The sequence below is a fragment of the Panulirus ornatus genome, chromosome 34, assembly GCF_036320965.1.
Source record: "Panulirus ornatus isolate Po-2019 chromosome 34, ASM3632096v1, whole genome shotgun sequence".
Classification (NCBI taxonomy): domain Eukaryota; kingdom Metazoa; phylum Arthropoda; class Malacostraca; order Decapoda; family Palinuridae; genus Panulirus; species Panulirus ornatus.
In genome coordinates, this window is record NC_092257.1 from 16,574,417 (window position 1) to 16,588,717 (window position 14,301).

The window sequence follows — 14,301 nt, forward strand, 5'->3', positions numbered from 1 at the left end:
ACTGATGGCTTGACGGGTCAATACAACAACTCTGTGATACACAAGTTGATTCCTGTGGCTTTAGATGGCAGTAACATCACTGTAAACCTCAAAATGAGCATCAGCTTCCTCAGTTACGGAGGGCAAGAGATGTGACTCAGTTCAACTTAACTAGGCTACTAATTGCCTCCAGACATGACCTCTCAATTCTATCCTCAAAATCAGATTTTCGACCATCGACACCTTTCTTGCTGTCTGGGATACAGGCCTTAGTGAACCAGTCTACAAGGTAGCCTCGCAGTCCAGATGAAAATAGGGTAGCACTTTCATTAAGCTTCAAACCTGTTCAAATGAAACTGGCACTTACCCTACTACTTAGTGAGACCTTAAGCTTTCAGTAATACCTCTTTCACTGTCTCATAATACTGAGTGGACCTACCAAGATAATTAAGAATGTCTGGGAGAAAAGCAGCACTTTCAGCTAATCTGACTTCCTGAATCTCTCTACTGAATCTCTGAACCAGTCAGCATACAGTTCTTTACTGGAATTTTCTATCTGCATTTAGCTATATGTACTTTAAAGGAAGGAAGCTTTACAAATGTCTGGTTCCCTCCTGATATGATTACATCTTGGAAATTTTCTGAATGGTAGTATCACAAGCAACATGTGCACTGGGCTGTAAAAAAGCCAACTCCAAGACAAGTCTCTAAGCAGCCTTGGCCAGTCTTTCTTGCAGTACAAAGTGTAACTTTTTCTGTTCTCAAGCAATCCTTTCTTATTCATTGGGAACTTTTTCCAACTCTTCTTTCCATTTCCTCTGTCCTCATTGATGTCTTTCATTCTGCCACCTTTGTCGTTCATGCTCCTACTGTCACTCTTCCTCAAAAACTTTAGAGAATTCCTCAGATTCAGGATCTGTGTTCAATAGGCTACTGTTTTTCACCCACATCAACTGTCTGTTGTTCAAAAGTCAACTTAAGTTAATTGGCTGTTGAACAAACACTTCAGGTATAGCATGGACATACTGCACAATGCCCATTTTATCTGTTAGGGTGTTTCAATCACCTACCTGTCCTTGACAACACTGCATCTGACTTGTGCAGTTGGTAATTCTACACTTTTATAATTTTGCTGTTGTGATAAAATCTTCAGTGAATCACACTGATTATAAAACAAAACATGATAATCATACATACATTTTTCAAAGTAGATGAAAAAAATAACATATACTGGCAAGTCACATGACATCTAGGTCTCACTCCTATACTTTTTAGTGTTTTGTACTGACACAGATACAAAACTTCTAAACATTATCAGAATGATAATCATACTAATAGAAAAATGTACTTCTAAAGTAATTCTTTTTTCACTATCAAGAATTTCTTTAACAATTTTGTGAGATTCTTGGCTTATTTTGCTTAAATCTAACCCTAGCTATGGCTTCTAAGACATGTGAGAGTATTAGTCAAGGTGTCAAACATAAACACCAGATGATATCGATCCAAGATAAAGTAGAATTGTTGAAAAAAATGGACTGTGGTGTTTTGGTGCGTAAGCTGTGTGACATCTACAGTATTGGTTCATAAATTGTTTATGATATAAAGAAGCAAAGGGAGAAAATATTGAAATTCTAGGCAGACAGCGATTCCAACAAGAAAACGACAATTAGAAAAACTATGAAAGATGGTAAGAGTACTGAGCACGATCGAGTGATGATGGAATGGTTTTGACAACATAGGAGTGATGGAGTGGACTTGTCAAGTAGCATGATAATGGACCCGGCTAAGTTTTTCCATAAAGAACTTAAATTACAACATGAATGTGACTATAGTGAAGGATGGCTTCAAAGATTCAAGAAGCATCACGGAATTTCCATGAATAAAGTGTGTGGAGAAAAGCGGTCTCCAGAGGTGTGTTGATGAATTATAATTACATGACCACAGTTGGTCCAGCAAAATGGTTAATCCAGAAAGGCTTTGGAGCCAAGAGTGCCAGAAAATCAGAGGTGTACCTGTACTAGATACAAATATTCATAAAAGACTGTAAAAAATATCTATTTGATATTCAATAACAAACATTCTCATATCAAAAACTACTACAATATTTCAGTCAATCAAAAATCAAAATTTCCTTTCACTGTAGATTCCTCTAAAAGCAAACTTTTCTTGACTGCTGAAGATTTATTCAACTGTGAATTTGTTTTAGTAATGCTGAGGTAATGAATACTCATAGTTCAACAAGAATTCAAACCTCTACTTACTTTATTCATAATTAACCCAGGATCCCTTTTCCCTAAGCTCTTGCAGCTCCAAGGCTGTGCTACTTCCAGTGGCAGGGAAATGATGGACTCATTTTGATTGAAAAGTTCTTTGACGAGGCTATATTCCCAATGATACAGCCTCACCAAAGTCGACTTTAACTTGCAATGTAACCTTACACATGAAGTCTGGTAACACCATTCTCTCTCTATCTATTTTATATATAATTACCTTAGTGTCAATTTCTAAGAGAGTCCCAATGTTACCTAGGACCTCCTTCTACTGACTCCTGTAGCCTAAGGCTGCACTAATTACAGCAGCAGGGAAAAGTAGACAACATTGGTGTGAGAATTTCTTTGATGAGACTGTACCCTTAATGACATAGTCTCTCCAAGGGTGACTTTTCACTCATAAATTGAAGAAGTTTTACTTAAACTTACATGTCTAATATAGTGTACAATACACAATTACTGCTAAAAGTTGAATCAAACTTGAAAATACACTTGTGAAGCAACAGAACAAGTTTTCAGCTATGTTGTATTATAAGCATGCAGACAATATGATTACTAACCTTGGAACAGCTATGCTTGCTGAGTTTGAAGGAATTTCTTTCTGAGCTTTCTTAAACAGCATTTCAAATTTTTCCATAAGGTTAGTCTGAAAATCTTGGAGCTGAGGGTAGGCATGCAGTGGTGAGTAGAAAGAGGTGTTACTCTGCTCAATCACTGTACACAAAGCTGCAAGGTGGTATACATCCAAATTAATGGATTAACCCTTTCAATGCACAACAAGAAAGTTCACCCTTCCTGACTTTGATAACTGCAGACCACCACCAAGACAAATGATCATAATGTAAAACTGGAATAAGCATAGTAAAAGGAAATTCTGTATGCTTCAAAGGCGATAGCTACAAAAATGTAAGCCATGGCTGATCTGTTAATCAAATCCTAGACTAAATTATGAAACCAAATTACCTATATAAAGTGATCATTAATAAACATGGTTAAGAATACAACAAATCAAGCCAATTAAAATAAGAAAATTCAAGCTCATCTAATGAAGCTGCAGTAAATCAAGAAACTGGATCTTATCGTTAACTAAAAGTTAATTCCACTCCCTTTACCACAGGTTCTACCTCACAAACTCAACACCATACTGTAAATCTACATTTAGAAATGTCCTAAAAACTAACATACTTTCTGATACTCATGTGGTACATGGAATGTCAATTCTGCATCTCTGTGATAACTCTAACTTATATTTAAAACATTTCCTGTCCTGACGTTCTACTTCAGATATACTTTAAGAAGTAAGCCAATCAACCTCCTTCCATGCTGCCACAAGACCAACTAAATTACTTTACATGTATAAGAGTAAAGCTGAAACATGGAAAGCAAAACTACCTGATCAATCACACAATCATCTGATTACTTATGTGAACCAGCATCATTTGTTCAAGGTATTTCATATATCAATACGAGCAACTGTGTACTGGAAAAATGAAACACTTCATACCTCATTACCAAACTGGTTTACTTAAAAGCCATATCTTTAATGAAGGCTCACTCTTATCCTAACCTATCTGTACAACAGTTGCAAGTTTACAAAAATGATAAATAAGCATAAAGGACAAATTGTTTAGGTAAAAAAAAATTATGTTTGGTGCCTCTGAATCTGTTTGACATTAAAACTATATTCCTTTCTGAATACACAATTCCAGGGTACACTCTCCTTAACAATAAAGTAACCATTGGTATCCTGCTCATAATTAAAGCCCATCTATATCCTAGCTGAAAATGTTGTAGTTGCTCACAGTGGACATCCAAGATACTTCATTATGAATACAGTGGGATTGGTTTACAACCTCCTGCACCCTGCATGGGGACCAAAAGTAGACAAAAAGACTTATAACAAGGTACCCAAAATTTTAAATTAACACAATTCAATTATGATACAAGGTTTTTACAGAATGGTATTTAAGTGAGGAAAATCCTTTTCAAGTAACTCCAGGAATGGGTTCTACCTAATCTAGTTTGATAGCGCTCAAATGCAATTCGCTCGGTAAAATACTCACACCAAGAGCATACAAGACTTAGTTCTACAAATGTGGACACTGTCTATATTGCTTCAGATGGAGATAAGTTTTGAAAAAGTGATCAATGACAAATTAATTTAGACATACAACACTCCTTCTCAAGACCCATAAATGCCACATACAAATCCTTTTGTTTCTCTTCTAGGCATGTCTTGCACACATTATTCAATGCAAACACCTGATCCACAACTTCTCTACCAATTCTAAAACCACATTACTCATCCTCAGTCTGATGCTCTATGCATATCACCACTCTCTCATAGAACTTACCAGGTACACACAATAAACTTAAACCTTTGTAATTCGAACATTCGCTCGTCCCCCTTGCCTTTATACAATGATATAATGACACTACAGAGGTATTTTGTCGTTCCTTATGCACCTCACCTTGAGATACTTCAACATATGTAAGGCATTAGCTATCTCTTCTCTTTTCACCAGACCATTTGTCATGACTCTTTTGCTTTACATTCCTCTATGTCCAAAACACCTTACACCTGCCACCTTATCATCTAACACATTCAACAGTCCTTCAAAATACTCATTCTATCTCCTTTTTCTCGTCTTCTTTGAATTTTACCACTTCCCCATCATCCACCTTCGCTGATGCTCCAAATTGCTCATCATTTGCCCTCATTTTTCTAGCTCCTACACCTTCCTCTTGATCTTCTGCTGCTTCCTTTTGTTCACCTCCCAGTTACTCGCACTCCACAGCATGTAATGTCCATACATCTCTTTCTCACTTACAACTTAACTCCTCATTCTTCCACCTACTGCCCTATCTCAATTGCCTGCATCTTACTTTCTGCATGCCACATGCTTTTCATATGTCTGAAAATAACTCCCATTCCTCACCCATGGCACTAAGTTTGTTCACCTATGCCTTTACCATTCTTTAGCAAATCTCTTTTGGATCTCCTCACACATGCCTTTTCCGGGCACACTCACTTTCACCATCCTCTTTCCATCAAAATTACTTCTTTTTGTAAAGCCCTTACAAACTTTCAATCTAGCCTCCCTCAAGAACTTATCAGACATCCCACCATCTACCCCTGTTAGCATATTTACATCCAAGTCTCTCTGCAACATGCCTAACAATAAGACATAATCTTATAATGCCTGCTCACTATTCAACCCACTCACCAACACATGTCCTACTTTTTAAAACAGGTATTCTTAATCCCCAATAATTTTTCAGCACACAACTCCATAAACAGTAAGCCAGTTTAATTCACAATGGTTCCTCATTCCCCTCAATCACATCCTCATTCACTTTGACACTCACATCACACATCACTATCACTAGATCCCTTGCATCAAAATTGCTGACGCTCATTCAACTCGCCCCAAAACCCTCATCTCTCTTTCTCACTCCACTCACTCCCAGATGCATAAGCACTCACAATCACACACCTCTCATGAATCACCTTTATGTTAACTCACATCAGTCTGAGGCTCACATCCTTACACTCCTTTTGCATGTTTCCATAATTCCTCTTCCAGCAGATGTGTTACTTCCTCCTTTGATCTTCCTCTGAAACTAATCCACGACTTACTCCCTAAGTATACTCCAAAAACATTCTTTCCCTTCCTCTTTAGCTTTCTCTATTATTTCTTTTTTCTAACATTCATATCTGGATTAGTTGACTCAATTCTTCATTTCTCAAAATGTCTAATTGAAACAGTGAATACACAGACTGGAAAATATATTATACAAAATCAATCTGAAACAGCTTTTCATGCTTTTGTTAGGATTAAAAGGTAAACCAATGCTATTAGTACTAGATCTAATTCATGCACCTATACATTTATGTACTGTGTAAAGTGTAAAAGTAACCATTACTACAGAGTTTCTGGCTGACATCATTCCCAAGCATATATGTACACGGCATCATAATAAAGTTATAAGCCCTAACAGCAAAACATCTAATCTGGCTCTCGGAAAGTGAAGCTCAGTAAGAGCCAAATAAACAATATTAATAGCTTCATCAAACTAAATGTTTTTGAGAACGTTTTTCAGAGCCTGCTTATGCCAAAGATCACTGAACTAAATAATGTCCATACAACACACCAGTATTTAATCTATTATCCTATACCCTATTCATCATCATTCATATTAGTCCTAATTACCACCAAAATGAACATATAAAGCACGGAAAAATACAGACAAAGCTTATTCAGCTTTAAAAAAATTCTTAAAACTGTTACCTCAATATAAAAATCTGTGACCACCATCCTTTACATCTTTTATTGGAATTCCTATCCACACTCTGAGATAATAAATAAAATCAGTGCCATTTCCCATTAATAATCACTCTGTGGGTTACCACACATTTCCCACAGCAAATCTACTGCAGAGAAACAGTACAAATTCCATGGTTTGTGGGACACTCATGAGCTGGTAAGATAGTACCAAGGGGTGTGTAGGGGTGAGGGAAATGTTCATAACTCTATAACTTCTACTTCTGATTGGCAATCTTTCATTACAGTGACTTCTTCAAAACTGGTTGGACTGGAGTATACAATCTAGGGATGGTTAAACAATACTATATATATGCAGTGTGATATTAATATAATTTCAGTACATTAAACACAAACAGCGAGATTTGCCATAATAGCTATCTATTCTCAAATTGTAACAAAAGACAGGAAACTAAACAATAAACTATAATCATAGCAACTAAACTTAAGGTATTAGCTGGTTCCAGGCTGGTTGCAACATTAAAACACCAAGCATATTGATGTTATGCTCACCCTTTCAAAGCATGAGATAAAACTCTACTTGTGTGAGTTATTCTTTCAAATCATGAGATAAAACTCTACTTATGTGAGTTATTCTTTCAAATCATGTGATAAAACTCTACTTATGAGTTACTGGGGCATGTATGTACTTTCTTTCTACTCCCTCTTTTCCTCTTTAGATGAACTGTATTAACAAATACTCTTTCCTCAATGATGTACCAATAACATGCATAAGGAAATATTTTCAAGTAGAACAAACAAAAGCTTAAATGAATGTCAAAATCATGACTAAATTGATAAACTATAATGATAAGGTACCACCACAAAGTCCACATCATTAAAATTCAATTAAATCTTCACAGTCTAAGTGTTAGCTGAGTTGTACCAATTGATCTACGATGGCAAAGGACCTCATGATTCAGGTCTGTTTCCAGTAAGCATCAAAATCTAATACAGTATTTGTTTTTTCAGCACACTTCTTTGTAAAGAATTGAGCCTCTCCATTACAGAAATACAGCTTTCATAAAATTCTATAAGTACAGTAACAAACTGAGCCTCTCCATTACAGAAATACAGCTTTCATAAAATTCTACGAGTACAGTAACAAAAGTTGTAGCGCTCTCTGGTTAAGACACAGTGATCAAATATTGAAACGATAAACTTAAGCATTTTCTTCGTCTATCAAAAATAATCTACTTAGAAATAATTTTTAGTTCAACTTGGATGTTAATATGTTAATTACTCTACATACTAATGGCAAAATCTGGAAGTTACTCAAAAATGGGCTCTATGTTATATACTATAACCTTCACTTACAGGAACTTGAAACTGTAAATGCATAAACAAAACAAAACAAACAAAATTTACTCACCTCTAAATAACATTTCCCTTCTATTAGGATCAGTCTCACGTTCTTGGCAGAGCAAACGAATCAATATCTCTATGATTGTACTATTCCTGACAATGCCACGATTCATGTTGGTAGACAAGCCACCACCAATTGCAGCATCACCACCATGGCCTGGTGGTTGTTTAAAGTATATGCATGAGTGAAGATCACTTGAAAACACAAGTGTAACAATGTATAAAGAAGCAGTAAACAATTACAAAAAGATTAATGCCACAAACTATCTAAGCACTTTTCATTTAATTTCAGTGACACCATCTAACAAGAGATGACCTGGTATATTGTTCAGCATGAACATGAAATCCAGTATCTTTCTTTCTTTCAAACTATTCGCCAATTCCCGCATTAGCAAGGTAGCGTTAAGAACAGAGGACTGGGCCTCTGAGGGAATATCCTCACCTGGCCCCCTTCTCTGTTCCTTCTTTTGGAAAATAAAAAAAAAAAACAAGAGGGGAGGATTTCCAGCCCCCCGCTCCCTCCCCTTTTAGTCGCCTTCTACGACATGCAGGGAATACGTGGGAAGTATTCTTTCTCCCCTAACCCCAGTATATAATGAATAAAACAACAAATAAGACTTTCAACCCAATATGGCCTTACTCTTAAACCAAAATCTCATGAACTGTGAATAACCCATAAACTATATTTTGAGGGAAAAGTTAATTTTCCTTTAAACAAAATTCCATCTATTTATCCATCATCATTACTCTATTCCCAATATTTGAGGATGGGTCATTCATAAATCCTTGCAGCATCGCTAATACTCATCTTCAAACCATCCTTAATGTGTTAAAAGTAAAACATGGATCTCCACACTTACAAAAGCCATTGCTACTTTTTAACCATACACACTAAGGTAATTCAGCAAGTAAGAACACAGTCTCCAATTAAATCACCTCACAATCAAAAAATATTACAATTTCTATCAATCCCTATTCATTCCTCTAAATTTTCCATCTGTAATATCTCTATCTCTGATCAATTCTCCCATTACATTAATATGTCTCTCTAGAAGGTTATCTCTTCTTTGTACTTTATGATCACCTGCCATATGTCATACAAGACAAAATCATTTTAGAAGACATTAATCAAGCACCTTTCTAATGACTTCTTTGCACCACATAACATTCTACATCATTTCCATTTCTGTTTATCCTCCTCTATCCAACAATACTAAACAAATCAACCATCTGTACTCTTCATATTTCAAACCCATCCACACCCGTATATACTCAAGTTTAACAGCCAAAGTTGAGCATTGGGATATGCTTTTTATGCATACTCTACACTTTTATTTCTTCCATTTACCAGAGCTTTTAATGCAAACCCAATTCTTCTCCCTTGTCTAAGTTTACCTTCTACATAACTTTACCACTGTCATCCAACTAAACTTTATTTCCAAATTTCAAAGCTCATTCAGTACTTTCATTTCTACACAATAAAACAATCTTACAATTTGACTTTCATTTGCATTCATTTTCAAGATTTTCCCTCTTTATATATCAACAACATAGATAAACATCATTTGCATATAGCTCAAGGGGCAACTGTTATTCTCTTTCTCCTTATTCAAGTAACCCATGGCAATTACCCTATCTCATTCTCACCTCATGCAATGCCCTATATGTAAAGGCATCAAATAACAATGGCAACACTGCACAACACTGATGCACTCCCACATTTATTTCAAACTACACAGTCATTTCACAGAATACTCTCTGCACATAAAACTTCCATTATATAAGTTCTTAAAAGTATTCAAAACTTCTTAATACTATTCAATATATGTGTCAGAGGTGGAGGGAACAAGGAGAAGCAGGAGACCAAACTAGAGGTGGAAGGATAGAGTGAAAAAGATTTTGAGCAATTGGGGCCTGAACATACAAGAGGGTGAGAGGTGTGCAAGGAATAGAATGAATTGGAACAATGAGATATACCAGGGTTGACGTGCTGTCAATGGACTGAATCAGGGCATGTGAAATGTCTGGGGTAAACAATGGGAAGGTCTGTAGGGCCTGGATGTGGATAGGGAGCTGTGGTTTCGGTGCATTACACATGACAGCTAGAGATTGAGTGTGAATGAGTGTGGTCTTTTTTTGGAGAAACAGACTATGCGGCATTTACTAATATGTGAAAACAAGTTTGGGTTAACTACATTTGTAATCAATCTTGCAAAGCACTTTTTGTAGCCATTAATACTGTAAAACTGGGGTTCACTGCCCCAACCACACAGTTTGAGAAAAGGGCAAGGTTGCCTGAATTTGGAAGTTGCAACCGATATCAGCAACACATGAAAAAGGGGGTCAGAGAAATACATACTCCTTACCTAAAGTAGTGATAAGTATACAAAATCTATTCCTGTCTGGTAATAAACAAAAACATGATAATAAAACAATACTAACCCTGCATGGGTGAGAATGATGTTATTGGCTGAAGCTGTGATAAGGTGTTATGATGATGGAAGCGGGCACTCTGTCTACGGGCAGCACGCAAGTTGAAACTGGTATCAAGATCATGATTAGAGAGAGAATCCACATGGTCACCAACTTGAGAATCAATTTGTGTTAATGGTTGAACTGATAATGGAGACCTGAGTCTTGCTTTTGTTTTTCGTCCCATCATGAATGGTGTGACCTGAACAAGATAAATGCAACATGTAGCAAATACTGGAAAGACTAATTACAGACAAAAATACTGCACTCATATAGTAGCTTTGAAATACAATATAAAATAGGAAAAAAGTGGACATAACACGAAGATATCAGGGTAAAAATCTTTCAAATCAAATGATGTACTACAACAAAATATAGTCTGGCATCATCAATAAACTATGTCCTATTCTATTGTAGCAATACAAGTTTCCAAACACTAGAGAAATCTCTATACCTAATAATCTTACCTTACTTCACATTTTCTAATATATATTGATACTTATTTATCATACTTGATCGCTGTTTCCCGCATCAGTGAGGAAGCACCAGGAAACAGATGAAGAAAGGCCCATCCACTCACATATACATATTCATACTTGCTTGCCTTCATCCTTTCCTGGTGCTACCCCATCCTACAGGAAACAGTATTGCTACCCCCTGCTTCAGTCAGGAAACAGTATTGCTACCCCCTGCTTCAGTGAGATAGCACCAGGAAAACAGACAAAAAAGACCACATTTATTTACACTCAGTCTCTAGCTGTCATGTGTAAGGCATCAAAACCACAGCTCCCAATCCACATCCAGGCCCCACACAGCTTTCCATGGTTTATCCCAGATGTTTCACATGCCTCGGTTCAGTACACTGACAGCACATCAACCCCGATGTATCACATCATTCCAATTTACTCTATTCCTTGCACTCCTCTCACCCTCCTGTATGTCCAGGCCCCGATCACTCAAAATCTTTTTCACTCTATCCTTCCACCTCCAATTTGGTCTCCCACTTTTCCATGCTCCCTCCACCTCTGACACATATATCCTCTTAGTCAATCTTTCCTAACTCATTCTCTTCATATGACCAAACCATTTCAACACACCCTTTTCTGCTCTCTCAACCACACTCTTTTTATTTCCACACACTTCTCTTACCCCTTCATTACTTACTCGATCAAACCATCTCACACCACATGCTGCCCTCAAACATCTCATTTCCAACATATCCACCCTCCTCCGTACAACCCTATCCATAGCCCATGCCCTGCAACCACATAATATTGTTGGAACTACTATTCCTTCAAACACTCATTTTTGCTCTCCAAGATAATGTTCTCTCCTTCCACCCATTCTTCATCACTCCCAGAACCTTTGCTCCCTACCCTGTGACTCACTTCCGCTTCCATGGTTCCATTCGCTGCTAAGTCCACTCCCAGATATCTAAAACACTTCACTTACTCCAATTTTTCTCAATTCAAACTTATATCCCAATTAACTTGTCCCTCAACCCTTTGCTCTTATTCACATTAATTTTCAACTTTGATAAGTAAGTGTTTCCTGAATAATTTCAAAACTATTTCAATGACCAAAGCCAGTACAGTAACCATCATCATAATATTAAGCTTTCCAAATGATGAACAGGAGTTTGTCAAGTGTATGTGAATATATGCACAATCACGAAATGCACAGTATGCACAATCATCAAGAAATGCACAGTATGCACAGTCATCAAGAAATACACAGTGTGAATATAGCCAATGAAATATACCATCCCTGAAGAAAGAATACTTCTCTCATGGGTGTGCTTTCACAAGCAACGAAGGCCAGCTAATCTACAACCTAGTAAAAGAATCCCCTGATTTGCAACAGTTTGAATAATTTTGCAGTGTTTTGCAATTATAGCATTTGAAAATTAGGGAACTGGATTGAATAGTGATATGTATAGGTTCATAGTCATGGGGTACAAGCTTAAATAATGACATATATGAGCTCACAGTCTTAAAAGCAAAAAGAAAATCCCTTAATCTTCAATGTATGAAACTTTTTTCTTTAAAAATACAATATCAGGATATTTCAAAATACACAATATTCTCTTTACTTATAAGGCAACTTTTTGCTGATCATGCATACTTTTCTATCTGTATCCCTCCCACTGGCAAAATACGTTTCAATTCATGTCTCACCCGCTCATAGTCAGCTAGTAAACACTAACATGTTGCTGAAGGCTTGATGTTGCCTCAGTTTGTCGACAAGCTTCCCCATTATTTATGGCCTCCAAATTAAGTGTAGCTACTTCACCGAGTCCACAAAGAGTGTTAAAGTTGCTCAGGGAAGTACTAAGAATAAAAGTATCACTTTGGATGTGAAATCAAAGGTACCTAGGAGGTTTGATGATACTCTTAAATTATATCTACATGAGCCTCACTATCTGGAAAAACAAAGGTAGAAAGACAGAAGAAGATATTGTTCTTTATCTGGAAATCAATTAACAGTTAAACTAGCGTGAAGAAAAAGGTGCAATGTACTGGAGAAAACATAAAATATCCTTTGAGTCTGGACTGGTGACCACAATCACTGGAATACTATTATCAAGAAGGCTGTCACTACATAATGATTTGAAGGGAAATACACAAGACAAGGCAAGATCAAACTTTTGGAGTAAATAAGGGTGTAACAGTGCTATGGATATCACTTTTATAGCAAAGTTCAATGAATGTCAGGGACAAAACAGTACTATGGATATCACTTTTATAGCAAGGTTCTATGAAAGTCTGGGATAAAAACAATCTCCCACCACAAGTTGAATTCTGCATTCACTGTAGGCTCTGTTGGCTGGCCATAATGGCAAAATAAACAAAGAATTTGTCAATGGAACTTCCTGACAGCCTCAGTAACCAGCTTAAGACCATGGCAGGCAGCTGTATGCCTTTTATAGGAACTTGCCACAATATGGTGTCCATCCACACCTAAAGTGCCCACCATTTCCTTAACTAGGAATCCTTAACTATCAATTAGTGAAAATATATAATGGTTTTGAGATTTCTATACACCTAAGCATGTACAGTAAATAAGAAACATCACAAAATTTGTTGCATAATTGGATTAACCAATCTGGCATATAAAGTGTTTCTCTAAACAAGGAATGGTTAGGGCACAACAAATAATATCTTTTTTTATATTCTGTGCACTTTTAACATATTATTACTATCAATTCTTTTTTCACATAGGGGGAAAGGCTAAACACTACAATTGTACACCACAAGAGATAAGAGGTCTCACAGCTTCCATTACATCTTTATGATTTATGAGGCTGTCTGCTAATAATAAGACAGCTAGTGTAATCAGTGAGTAGTAAGACTTCGTCTATTTAAGGTGGCAATATGGAAGTTGTGTATGAATTTGTACAAAGTGGTCAAACAGTAAATCTGATCCAACTAAATGATGAAGTTGAGAAACTGCCACCAGCTGTTTGAAAATGGTCAATGGTTTCTGCAAAAAGACAATGCTCTCTTACACACACTGATATCTCCATTCAAGAGTTTTTTTGTATGAAAAATATATTCCTATTACATGACATCCTCCATATTCACCAGTCCTCACCCAATGTGATTTCTTCTGTTCTCATCAATCACACTAAAGCTGAAAGGTAGAAGATTTGATGACATTCCAACCATCCATAACAATGTGAAAGCTGGACGTAGTCAGTTCACAGCTGAAATATTCCAGTTTTGCTTCCAAAACTGGCAGAAACATTGGGACAATTGCATATCATCAGACGAAGATCACCTTAAAGGAGAGCACTAATATCTATCGATAATGTTGTAAATACTATCTTATAGTTCTTCACCTATCTCATAAACTATGAATTTTTCAGATTCATACATGATGGGGCGGGT

General features: G+C 36.6%; 1 protein-coding gene across 6 annotated transcripts in view; it reads right to left on the reverse strand.

Annotated features, from left to right (window-relative positions):
- LOC139759943 (eukaryotic translation initiation factor 2-alpha kinase 1-like) overlaps nt 1-14,301 on the reverse strand; it is a 49,636-nt gene that overhangs the window by 21,964 nt on the left and 13,371 nt on the right. For all 6 annotated transcript variants that reach the window (XR_011715176.1, XR_011715177.1, XM_071682599.1 and 3 more), the window contains 3 exons: nt 10,382-10,613; nt 7,947-8,096; nt 2,810-2,975 (listed from right to left, as the gene is read on the reverse strand). Coding sequence is in view for 4 of the 6 variants with exons in the window: in XM_071682599.1 (XP_071538700.1) it covers nt 2,810-2,975; nt 7,947-8,096; nt 10,382-10,601 (536 nt within the window). In the remaining 2 variants the exon portion in view is untranslated. The remainder of the gene's footprint in view (nt 1-2,809; nt 2,976-7,946; nt 8,097-10,381; nt 10,614-14,301) is intronic.